At 35.7% G+C, this 12,303-nt stretch overlaps 1 protein-coding gene across 1 annotated transcript in view; it reads left to right on the top strand.

Moving 5' to 3' along the window:
• Positions 1–288: 288 nt before the first annotated feature.
• USP25 (ubiquitin specific peptidase 25) overlaps positions 289–12,303 on the top strand; it is a gene marked incomplete at its 5' end in the record, with an annotated part of 18,937 nt that continues 6,922 nt past the window's right edge. The window contains 6 exons of the mRNA XM_010137408.1: positions 289–486; positions 1,958–2,097; positions 4,535–4,648; positions 6,508–6,603; positions 10,034–10,212; positions 10,879–10,957. Coding sequence (XP_010135710.1) covers positions 289–486; positions 1,958–2,097; positions 4,535–4,648; positions 6,508–6,603; positions 10,034–10,212; positions 10,879–10,957 — 806 coding nt within the window. The remainder of the gene's footprint in view (positions 487–1,957; positions 2,098–4,534; positions 4,649–6,507; positions 6,604–10,033; positions 10,213–10,878; positions 10,958–12,303) is intronic.

Here is a 12,303-nt window from a genome sequence, read left to right as displayed (position 1 = left end):
GGGGGGGTGGTGTTACTTTTTTCTGAATGTTTACAGTCATATGGTGCTCATGGCCCAAAAACCTTATCTTTCAAATAGGCAATGATCTGATGGTGCCCAAGAATGTGAGATGGATAGTCACACATCTCAGTAGCAGTGCCTAGGCAGATGATACAACCAGTTAAAAGTAATATAGTTTTGGGATTTTGGTGCATGTTTCCAGTAATTCACATGAGGAAATCTAATAAACATACTTTCTTTTCCCCAGTTCTTTTCTTTCCTGAAATGTATATTTCATGTTTACCACAGACGAGTTTAACAAAGAAACGGGACAGATCCTTGTTGGAATGGACACGCTACCTGCTGATCTAAGGGATTATGTCAAGGAAGACAATAAACGTTTTGAAAAAGAACTTGAAGAATGGGATGCAGAACTTGCTCAGAAAGCACAGCAGGAGAAGTTGCTATCTCAGATACCCAGGGCACCAGCACCCTCCCCTGCTCCAGGTTAGCTGCTTCCACCTGTAAAAGGAGTAGAACCAAAAATCACTGAGTTTTGTATATATTGTTTTGTAGTTTAAGATAGGAAAAGTTGATTTGTGTAATCTTGAGTTATAGTTGTTTATTTGGACTTTATTAACTGTACTTGAAGTATAGTCCGTTGGGGTTTTTTTGCATTTTAGTTTTTATATAAAGAAAAAAAATATTTGTGGGTTCTACTGTGTTTTGCATGCCAGTTGGTGCATAGCATCTACTAAAGTTGTTTGTTTTTTTTTCCCATAGCAACTGTGGCCTTTTAAGATAGGTAATTATTAACATGTCTTACCAGTCTGTTTTCCGAATTTATTAGTCCATAAATGATGTATGTTCTTCTATTCAGAGTGAATGAGTAGAAGACCTACCTTTAATTTAGGACAGAATTTAGATCTGAAGAAAAATCAATTTGGTGTGATGCAGCGAATACAGTTAGCAATAGTAAGGCCCACTTAAGAAATTACAATGTAAAAATGAGGGTGCTAGAACTGTGGAAAAGGCCTCTGAATAGCAACAGTGAGGCCAGTGATGTTAGGAACCCATCTGATAAAGACCACTGGTAATCTGACTGTGAAACATATGCCTGCTTTGACACAGGAAAACCTGCCAGGTTTTAGGTCATGTCCACCTTTTGCTTCACTGCAGAAGGCTGTATGTACATTATGATGTGAAAGATGATATAATGGATTTGTGTAGCAAGACTGCTGTCCAGGTTACTGTTGTAACTGAGTCTTTTAAGACTGCACAGATGTTTCTCCAAACTGTCCATGACTACAGACTGAATGTAAAAAGTACAGTGATTTAATGACATTTCTTTTTTGAAAACAGTCTGGAGAGTGACTTCATCTTCTATATGTTTTGTCTTCACAAACACCTCAAGACTGATTTTTGTTCTTTTGTTAGTAAAGTACTAAATGAATGTTTTATTTGCCAAAATTTGCTTCCATCATATAAAGAATATAAGACGCTATTTAGCCTAATCAGTTTTCCCTCAAGTGAGGGAGACTTTCCCTGAAGTCAGAAGGGTATAATGTGGTGATTATTTTGCAAAGTAACAATGCATCTGGCAGTCAAGCAGCTGTAGGTCATTCCATGTATTGGGTCTGACTATCCCAAAGAAAAGTCCAAGTAGAATCTCATCTTTGTTCTTGGTCATTCTCCATATGATTGTTGAACATCTCTCTCTCAAGAGCCTTAATGGGTCAAGAGACAGGACAGATCTGTTGCTCCTAATATAGGATCACAGATCCATTTATATGAAAGTATTCCAAAATTACCTGAGAGACAGACTGGTGTAAAGTTGTATTTGTGAATGTTGTGACCTATGCTGCAGTTTCTGTGTGGGTTACCTTATCTATAAAAGAGTGATCCAAATAAAGCTAATCAATTCAAAATCCATGCTTATCTTAACACAAAAAATTGTTATCTTATTTCTGTCACTAAGTTCAAGCAGGAGAACCAGAATATTTAGAGCAGCCATCAAGAACTGATATTTCAAAGCACTTAAAAGAAGATTCTGTACAAGCAATCAATAAAGCTTTAGCTGAACAAGAAGATAGAGGTCCGGAAGCTATAATGGATACGGTGAGGATATTTCGATGTTTGAAACACTTCTTTTACTTTTATTGTGCAAGTGGAAACAATATAATAGCTGCTAAAAGGCAGCATGTGTGGAAACTTTGACCTGAGAATTGCTGTTTCTTCAGGAACTATCCAACACTGAAGTCCATCCAGATAGTCTGTACTACAGTAATGGGTGTAGTAGAAGAAAAATGCAAAGATAGGTGACTTCTCTGGGATTAAAGTAGTTGTCAAGAGTACAGCATATGTTCAAACGACAATCATGTATTTGTGCCCACCATCTTTTCAAAATGTTGGACATTTCCATTTAGTTTTGAGGAGTAAACATTGATGTTCCATGTAAAAAACTTGAAAAATACTGCTTTAAACATTCAGTTTATCTGAGAAATAAAAGACTGAGTTCCCTTGAAAGACCTATGAAAGTTAAAGTACCTTTCAAAAATAAGGGGGTTTTCAACATTATTCTGTAGCTTTAATGCAAATTCACAACTCTATGGAAGTTATTTTTTGCAATTCCTTCGATGCATATATTCACTTAAAATGGTTATAAGAATTAATATTGGGTGATTCTCTTTTCACTTCATATAACAAATACTAAGAGGAATTGGAAATTAACTACTTAATGAATAGTTAGTGAAACTAATATTCACCAGTTTTATCTTTCAGCAAATATTTTTTTTTCTTCCTTATATGTATGTAAATAAATGATCAGTGTATTTGCCAGAAAAGCAAGTGCCTTTAAAGAAATAGGTGCATCTGTCTTAGAACCATATCTGTAAGGATAAAACTTAGAAGTGTACAGTATTAAGCACCCCTAAAAACCTCTGGAGATATGAACAGTTTAGATCTGTGCAAAATTTGAAGCATCCTTCCTAAGTTCAGGTATGAATCCTTATTAAACAAAAGCAGTCTAGCCTCAGATATCTTTGGGCCCAGCAGGAAAGTTCTCTTAAAGGCTTTGAAAATTACGTGACTTGTTGACTCTTACACCTCATGTGTTTTCCATCTCTCTCTTCTCTGGTGTCAGGAGAGCAGAGAAGCTAAACTGAAATGAAAGCTAACAGGGAAAGCGTGGATGAAGATATGCTTTACCATTAATGCTTTAGACTACTGCATATTTGACTTTTTTGAGCACTCAGAAGACGCAACAGCTCAGGGGGAGCATATTTAATATGAGTTACCTCCAGATGAAGGACATTTTCACTGCTTTGTTCTGCAACACGGTGGATGGCTCATTAAAAATAAAAGAACTCCAAACCACGCAAACTGTTTGATTTAGAAATAGTTGTATTTCAGCTGTTATTAGCTAGAAATCAGTTTTAGATTCTCTGAAGGTACTTGCTTAATGTATAAAAGCTGCTCTCTGTGCACCCAAATTTAACTGAGGCAGAATTGTTCTTCTTTCTCAGTGTATCAGCATCCTTTTTAATTAATCTACTTTAATATGCATTCTGACATGCATATTCCTTTCCTCCACTTTTTGTTTGCCCATTTTAGAAGAAGGAACGCCAACATCCAAACATGTAACAAACAGGACTGTGGGTTAGTCACACATGATTATGCATGTCCATTTTCTGCCCTTTTGCCCTTTTTTTCTGCCCTCTGATTGCACAGTCTTCTTTTGTATTCATACAGTACAGGCATAAACAGATATTATGTGTGCTTCTGGAATCTTTGTTAAAAAATGAAACTGTTGTAATAGTTGCAGAACAAATAGCGTAGCATTCTGATCGCTTAGATTAGAGTCGAGGTTCAGGTTGTAAATTGGCTGTTACACAATGATAGAGCATAGACGCTGAGATTTGTTTTTGTTGTTTAAAACTTACTTTAACATAACATTTTCAGTGACTAGCATAATCTTCCACTGATTTTCTGTCCGATTACTCTTTTAAAAAGAGTAGACCTTTGAATGTAATGCACCTTTAAATATTCTTTCAAATATCTTACTTCCTAGGGGCTTTTTTGTTGTTGTGGTTTTTGGAGGGGTTTTTTTTTGTTTGTTTTGTTTCTATTTTTGCTTTTTCCTAGAGCATCAGAGAATGTTCACCTTTGGCTTGTTGCTATCTCTTAGTATGAGTTAATCAGATACTTCATATACATTTCACTGAAAAATTACTAAATGTATACTAATACATATCCTTTAACAACTGTCTTAAATTTGTAATAGATTTTAGAGTTGCAATACTGGCAAGCTAACCTGTTTACATGTAATTAATGAATAAAGAACAAATGAAATATTTTTAATAATTATAGCTTTATTTTAAAGCATACTGCTTAAAATAAGCTGTAAGTAATTAGAGAATATACATTATATTTTTTTCCAGAACTTCATCAGAGCACATCATTTTATTTGATCGGCCTGTCAGTTTGTGTCTCTCCATAATTTTCTAGTTTGTTTTCCCCCCCCCCGCCCCATACTGATAATGGTTTTCTTCTGCAGAGTTCTCATAATGCCCCAGCTTCACCAGCTCCTAACCAGCGAGTTGTAGAGGTGGCGATTCCTGATGTAGGGACTTTTGTGATTGAGTCAGAGGAGGGGGGTTATGACGATGAGGTACATTTGATTGCAGTTGTGTGCACCGCTCCTCCTTGGTGCTTTCTTTTGCTGCCTGATGAGAATTTTTAGCATGTTTGCACATTGTGACACCTAACAGATTTCTGCAAAACTAAATGCTTAGCAATTTGTAACCTTACCAATGTCTTATTTTGTAATGAAATGTGAAAGGAAAGCACTAGCTACTCTAATTGGTCACGCTTTGCATGGTAGCATTTACACTGGAGGTATATTTGTCTTTTTAGCTGTGAAAGTTGAATGTTTGTGTTCGGCCAAATGCCTTTGAAATGCTGGTGATAGATGGTGGATTAGTACATTATTTAAGAAGTGACAGGATAGTGAGTGATTTTCTTAATGCCTGTGCTTTCTTGTTAGTCTGTCCAATAAAGCTAATGTTCAAGGCTGGTCCATTATTTGCCAAGGTTAAGCTTTTCAGACTTCAGGGATTACATTATCCATGGAAATAACCTGAAATTGATATGACTGGTGGAGCTAACTCCTCCAAAGCTTAAGAAAAAAATAAATACAAAAATTCTTTGTTTTCCCAGTTCAGACCCAGGGTGGTATGTGTACCTGGTGCTACCTGAGGAACAGATGCGTTATCGTGAGAGATGTTATTTTCTGCAGCCTTATTTTTGCAGCAGAATGCAAGTTTGATGCTATGTCATCAAACTGTTATGCCTTCACGCTGCTTACTCCATGTTTGCTTTGGTCGGGGATTATGTTGGTGCAGCCCATGTTTTCAGGTGTCTGAGCATCTGTTCATGGCGGGCTATGTGGGGAGCTTTTGCTTCCTTATGCAAATGGATATTTCAGGTCATTCTGCCATGTAATCGTGATCAGTTGTAACTGGAAGTATTGGATGGGGAATAAACTTATTTAGTTTACATTGTCACACTGAGTTTGGCTTCTCATAGATTTGTAGTCTCCACCTTTAAAGAAATGAGGATTTAGCTTCACCTAATGACTTGGGGTTTTGTGGTTTTTTTTTTTAATTTTTCCTTCTTTTTTTCACTGTTGTCCCCATGCCATTGTCTTTCTAAAGGATGATAACTTTCTTCCCTATTTCCCTGTTCCTCTTGTAAGTGTATTCACTTTTTTAAAAAATGTTTTTCTTACTTTTGGGGAAACTCTTCTGTACAGTTCAGGGTTCTTCATCTTTTCTTGCCCTGCCGCTTGCTGTGCTAGCTATACCTTGGACAGAGGGAATGGTTTCTTTGCTTACAGATACCAAAGAGGAAAGGCCTTTCTGAGTAACCTAGATGTATCAAATTGTTTGCATATAATTGATGTGAATAGCTGTGAGATGTGTGTCTTATGTTTGGCTTTGTGCTTGTTAAATGTTTCGGCTTTGATTTCTAAGAATTTGTCTGCAGATGCTTTAGGGATGAAATGCATTTGCATCTATGTGTCCCTTGTTTTGAATACTGAAATATGCGTTAAATACAGGCAGTGTAGTTTACTGTGCTTTTGGTATAGTATATGTAAAGTGTGATCAGGTGATTTTCCTACTTGAAACTTTTTAAAAATCCTTTGGTGGCCATGGGTAGCACTCACTCATTCAGTGTGCAGTTTCTGATGGATACTAGTGCTGAATGATGCATGTTCCTTTCCTGGGAAGTTTTTACCATGTAACTTTTAAATTGTTTGACACAGTTCATACATTGTTACAGTACAAATATATACACGTGCCATGACTGATTTGTAGAATATGTACACCAGATCTGTATTGAAATGTGCCATTCCACTGTATGCATGCATTAAGTTGCTTTTTTGTCTTGCATGAGACTAAGAGCGTATTGAATTTGGTCATTAAATATTAATCATTCAAAACTTCTACCTTAAATCCCTTGTGGCAGGTCATGCTGACCCCGAACATGCAAGGTATTATCATGGCTATAGGTAAAGCCAGGAATGTTTATGACAGGTGTGGGCCAGAAGCAGGGTTCTTTAAGGTACAACTAACATTTTCAACTCTTCTCCTCTGACTTTCCTTATTAGATATGCCTTTTCCCTCCACCCTTTGCCTGTGAAGACTGTTCTAGCGGTTATACTTACTCTCCTATGATATCAGTCCTCCATTTAGATATTTCTCCCTTGAAAAGTAGACAGCCCTTTCCACGCTGACCAGCAGTACACTGCCTCAGTATCGGTAGCTTGTATACCTTTCTGTATTTTAATTTTCTAATAATAGTAGCAAGTATCCTGAAATATAGAGGTGTAATCAATAAGAATATGTATTTTGTATTTTTTTTCCCTCTGTTAGCAGCAAAACCCATGCCTTCACTAGACTATTATTTTTTTCATCCAGGGACATGGATGTGCTGTTAATTTCAAAGAGGTGTTTTGGTTTTGTACACCTTAAAGTATTTCTAATAAATCTGAATTACTTTCTTTTGTGTAACTACGTGGATGTCAATACCGTGTATTAATGCAGTCTTTTATTACTGGCAATTAGACATTAGGTTTTTTGTGGTTATTACTCTTCACAATGATACTAGATTTCAAAATGTGTTAGTATTCTTAAATAAACTTCTGACCATTTTTAGTGCATGATCTTTTGCATTTTCAGGGTATTAGAGAGGGAATTACTTTGACATGATGTAAAACCCTCTCAAATGTGATTTGAAGAGGGGTGAGAAGTTTCTTGCTTGTCATTGAGTAGCAGTCTGTTTTCTACTTAATTTTTATGGTGCAGTTGCCCTAGAAGAAATTCTAAAAACCAAAAGAAACGAATAAAAACCCCAAACAAAAAAACCCACTACCACCACCAAAAATGTACCAACCTCTTGGTGAGAAAATTGAAATCTCATGGGTTGGTTTGTTTTTGTGTGAGGGTTTTTGTAATGAATATTTAAGAAATTTTATGACTATGACACTTGTTTGCAGGGCCTATTAATTAAGCCTGCCCTCAGGAAATGGAGAGACACCTGCTATAGTTTCTATTTGGTGAAACTGGTTTTGTTTGGGACTGTTTTTTTTCTTAAATTTATTACTTAAAAGATGTCAGTCTCTTTAAATTTTTTTTAGTTAAAAAAACCTCCCTCATTTGATTCATTCCAAACTCTTTACCAGAAAGTTTAATTACACTTAATTACTTTTTTTAAATATGAAGGTCGCTTTGAAAATTTTAAACCAGAAATGCAGTTCAAAATACAATTATATTTAGTGCTTCAGACTTATCAAAACAATGCTGATTTGACATGTTTTTCAGTCTTTAATTTTGAATGCTTAAACATTTTCAAATTCTGTCCCCCATGAAGTGTCTTTGAGTGAGAAAATGTTCTGACACTACATTGTTGGAGAGCAGAGACATTTTCTTACTCATTTTCTGCTAATCATGTTTACAATAACTTAGAGGTAGAACATGCTTCATTTTCAAGGAATACATTAGTATGGACATGGAGATGAAGTGGTCTTACTTAGTAATAAACTTTGTATTTTGAAATGTATCAGATGAAATCTTGTGTTACTCCATAAGCTTACTGTAAAAGCTTCTACCAATTTTTTTTAAATACTATTATATTCTGGATTTCTTCACGTAGATTATTTTTTTAATAAAATGAGTGTTTACAGAAAATTGTGAGGGTTTTTTTATGGTATCTTTGTTCTAGTGTAACCCAGGTAAAACCCATTTGATGGGGTTCACTGATACTGCCAAGGTTTCACTCCCCCTTTAGATCTCGGGCTTGAGTCATGACTAATACAAACTCATCAAGATATTTCTTCATCAATCACCTCTTCCACTCATCCTTCTTTAAACTTTAAAGACAGTTCCTTACAAAACGTTTGCCATAAGATCTTTATACAACATTCTCAATGAGAGAATGAGAACATGTAATGCTTTTTTCTACCATCCTTTTTCCTGTATTTTCTGTAAAGAAGTAGTGTTATTTCTTTCATTGCACATAGGATTTCTGAATCTGTAGTATTCCATTTTATTTTGTTTAAAGATGTGTATAAAAATACAGGCTTTGTGTTTAATTTTTCCTATTTCTAAGTAATTCTCTGAAAAATTAGATGTTTAATAGCAATTGCTTTTTGTTTCTGCTCTAACACAGTAAATAGGGTTTAATTGCATAGTTATCCTTGCTGGTTTTCCAATGGTAGAGCTTCTGGTGTATGACAGTAGAAACTGTCTGTGGCTTTTGATACTTATAATCAATTCTCCCAAACATCCTTTTTGATGATAATGCATATGATAAGTATTTAAAAATATTGATGCAGAACATTCTTTTAAGTTTTCAAGTTCTCCATGCATTCTATGTTTCTAGCCTGTATGAATAGTATCCTACCCACATGTTTAGTCTTGAAACAAAATGTTTATTAGCAGAGGATGGGAGCCCAAATTTCTGATAGTTAAATTTCAAGAAGTTACCTGCTACTGCCAGATATCTCAACATAAAGGAATTTGAAGTATTGAACAGGGTCTGTTACTGACTGCTTTGGAGCTTTATTTTGTGCCTATGTTGTATTGAAACTTCGCTAATGTGTGAAGCTACTGCTTCAAGTCATTTGTTTCAAGTCGACATTTAGTGTTAGCAAACAATCTGATCACCTCCCTATTTTGAGATAAATTATGGAACCATTTGTCACCATTTTTTTCTAATAATTTTTCTTGTTGTTGCTCTTGTTCATACTTTATAGTTTTAGTGAATAGGATCTAATGAATGTAACAGATGATGTTCATTAAAATCTAATGTGCTGGCAAATCTGGAAAAGTAAATGTTGCTAATGACCTCTGAAGTCCATCTAAAATATTCAGTGGGGACCTTGTCCTGCCCTATAGGAGACTAATACTATTCCTCTGAAGTAGTGTTTTCTTTAGAAATCCTACAATTTTATTTTTGTTGAAAGGCATTTTCCGTTCTCACTTAGTGTTTCCTAAATCATACATGTTCATTAAATTTTCTGTAGAATTTGATTTGTTCATGTGTTTGCATTTTAACAGTCTATTAGATGTACCTTTTTTACCTTATGAGATTTTGGAAAATTCCTTTAAGTAAAGTGTCTGAAATCTTTTGTTGCTTTTGGACTGTAAATGCTTGAAGAAGCCTCTCTGCGGAGGGACTGGATAAACCTTCTGTCAGGGAGACATAGCACAAGATTGAGACTGCTTTTGAAGTCAAGGTCTACCTGGGACGTCGGTAGGCTTAGCTTGGGAGAGACACGAACACCTTTACCATTTATCTGGGTTTGGGTTTTTTGTTTGTTTTTATTGTTTTGAAATGTAGTTCAGACTGGTTGGAAGGGTGGACTATGGAATTGTTAAAGAATTACTTTGTAGGCAAAAGGCCATGGGACATGAATTATCCTGTTAGTGTCTGTGACGTTTAAGAGTTAAAAGCCAGAAAGAATAACATATATTTTTTTTTAAATATTTAGGCAATTAAATTGGAATACACGCGTTTGCTAAAATTAGCCCAGGAAGATCCACCACCTGAATGTGATTACCGTTTACGTCATGCAATTGTTTACTTCATCCAAAACCAGGCACCAAAGAAGATAATTGAGAGAACATTGCTGGAACAGTTTGGAGATCACAATCTTAGCTTTGATGAAAGGTAATAAGATCTGCATGTCTCACTTGCTGTGCTTACAAACGTTCACTGATGTCTGGAGATGCCCCATCATAGTCAGATAGTGTGTGAATAGAGGGAAGGCTGGTATATTTGTTTGGCTTTATCTTCTAGTTAATAGCTATCAAGTTAATAGCTTGTATTTTGTAGAAAATATTCTGTTGGTATGAAATAAGGAGAAATACTCAGTGTTGTTTATAATTTTGAACACAGATTTCCTTATCTTCTTTCAGAACACTCTGTAAGGCTGTGTAATTTGCATTTCGGCACTGCCCTGAAAGCCAGCAGTAGACAGCACAGAATTCCTACCTTGATATGTAACTTACTTGAAAGCAAGACAATGTCTCTTTTCCACTCAAAATAATTTATTTCAATATATGGAAAGATAGCGAACACTAATCTGATTTCTGTAGTAGTAATCCAATAATCCTTTAATATTACTTCGTGTGAAGTAAATAGCAGGAGGTTTCAAGCCATTTGAACTTCAAATTAAAGACTGAGCAATGTGGCAATTAAGAAAAATAAAACAAGAAGTAATTATTAAATAGCACAGGCCTCCATCACATGTACTTCTCCTGCTGATTATGCCATGCCTAATAATATCCTTTGAGAATTTCCGGTAATATTCCGTGATTTCTTGCTTTTTGTAAGGTGCCGTAACATAATGAAGGTTGCTCAAGCTAAACTTGAAATGATAAAGCCAGATGAAGTAAACATGGAGGAATATGAGGTCAGTATATCCTGAAATTTAAATTAAATTGTAATGTGAAAATAGTTACCAATAAGCTGAATTTTATCTTCACAAATTTTTTCTTGTCTTACACTGAGAAGTTAAAACTGGTTATTATTATTGAAAGACCATTTATTTGTAGGAAGGCTACACTGATAGATGATCTAAAGGTGTTTTGTTCCACAACTTTGAGTCATAAATGAATGTCAAGTTTGAGTCCGTCCTTCCTACTCAACATGGCTCAACATCACTATCAATATTTTGTAGTTTATAACCATATGAGCCAACTGTCTTTCTCTAGTCAGAAACAGCTAGCAAGGAGTGAGAGTGCTCCAAGCCCAGCCTTACGCATCCTGAGAACTGGGTCATAGGCACAGACACATTTATGCTTTTCCTCTATCTGGCTCTGCAGCCATTCCCATGTTCTTATGAACGCCAGATTCTTTTGCTTACTGAGACCATACATAACCAGTTTATGCATTTAATATTTCCTCCTGTGTTATTTAAAAAAACTTGGAGAGGAAAAAAAAGACCAAATGTCAGACATTAAGTAATTGTGACTAATATTTGCCAAAATAATTTCATCTCATGTTAAAGCTAAGTCTGTAGCTTTATACCTCATTATTGTGTTATTGGGTCCAAACAACTTATTCAGGAGGACTTTGGGAGTAATCTTTCTCTCAACAAACCAAATAAAAAACGCTTACTTCTCATTACTCGGTTCAGGACCTACATTAAAAATGTGCCCTGCCTAGCCTGTGAGGAGAAAGGACCCTCATAGCGGGTTTTCTGTTGCAAGGCTCAGTATTTTACCATTTTCTGAATGATAAAATGTCCAGTTAGAATAAACAGGTCTGGTTTTAGCTTTAAGAGTGAGGGAGCGGAGGGTGTCTTCTATTCCCCTGCAGATAGGTGCCGCTTTTTTAGCTCCCCAGGCGGATAGCTGGTGGTTTCGCCAAGGATGGTAATGGTATTTGTCCTGTATAGTGAGTTAACATTTCACGGACCCTTTGTCATGCTCTTTGTGTTGAGTCTGTAAGTGACTATGTATTACAGTATGTTGTGCTCTATTTTATCTTTAATGAGCAATTGAAAGTTGGCTACTAACCAACTGCAGCAAGAGCACCAGCTGCAGTAGTCGCTTTGTAGAAATGGGGATGCAGCAAGATAAATGTTCTGCTCCAATATAAACATCTCCACAGACGGAATTTCATTTGGGTTTTTTGTCACTTCCCATGTAAAGTGTCCAAGCTTTTTCTAGTCACTCTTATATTGAAAGTTAAGCTTAATATTTAGTGTATGAAAAAGCTAACGCTTTGGGTCAATAACTGCATGTAATGTAGGGA

This window comes from Buceros rhinoceros, unplaced genomic scaffold (genome assembly GCF_000710305.1).
Source record: "Buceros rhinoceros silvestris isolate BGI_N320 unplaced genomic scaffold, ASM71030v1 scaffold43955, whole genome shotgun sequence".
Lineage (NCBI taxonomy): Eukaryota > Metazoa > Chordata > Aves > Bucerotiformes > Bucerotidae > Buceros > Buceros rhinoceros.
Note: the sequence above shows the minus strand (reverse complement) of the source record. Positions and strands in the feature narration are given on the sequence as shown.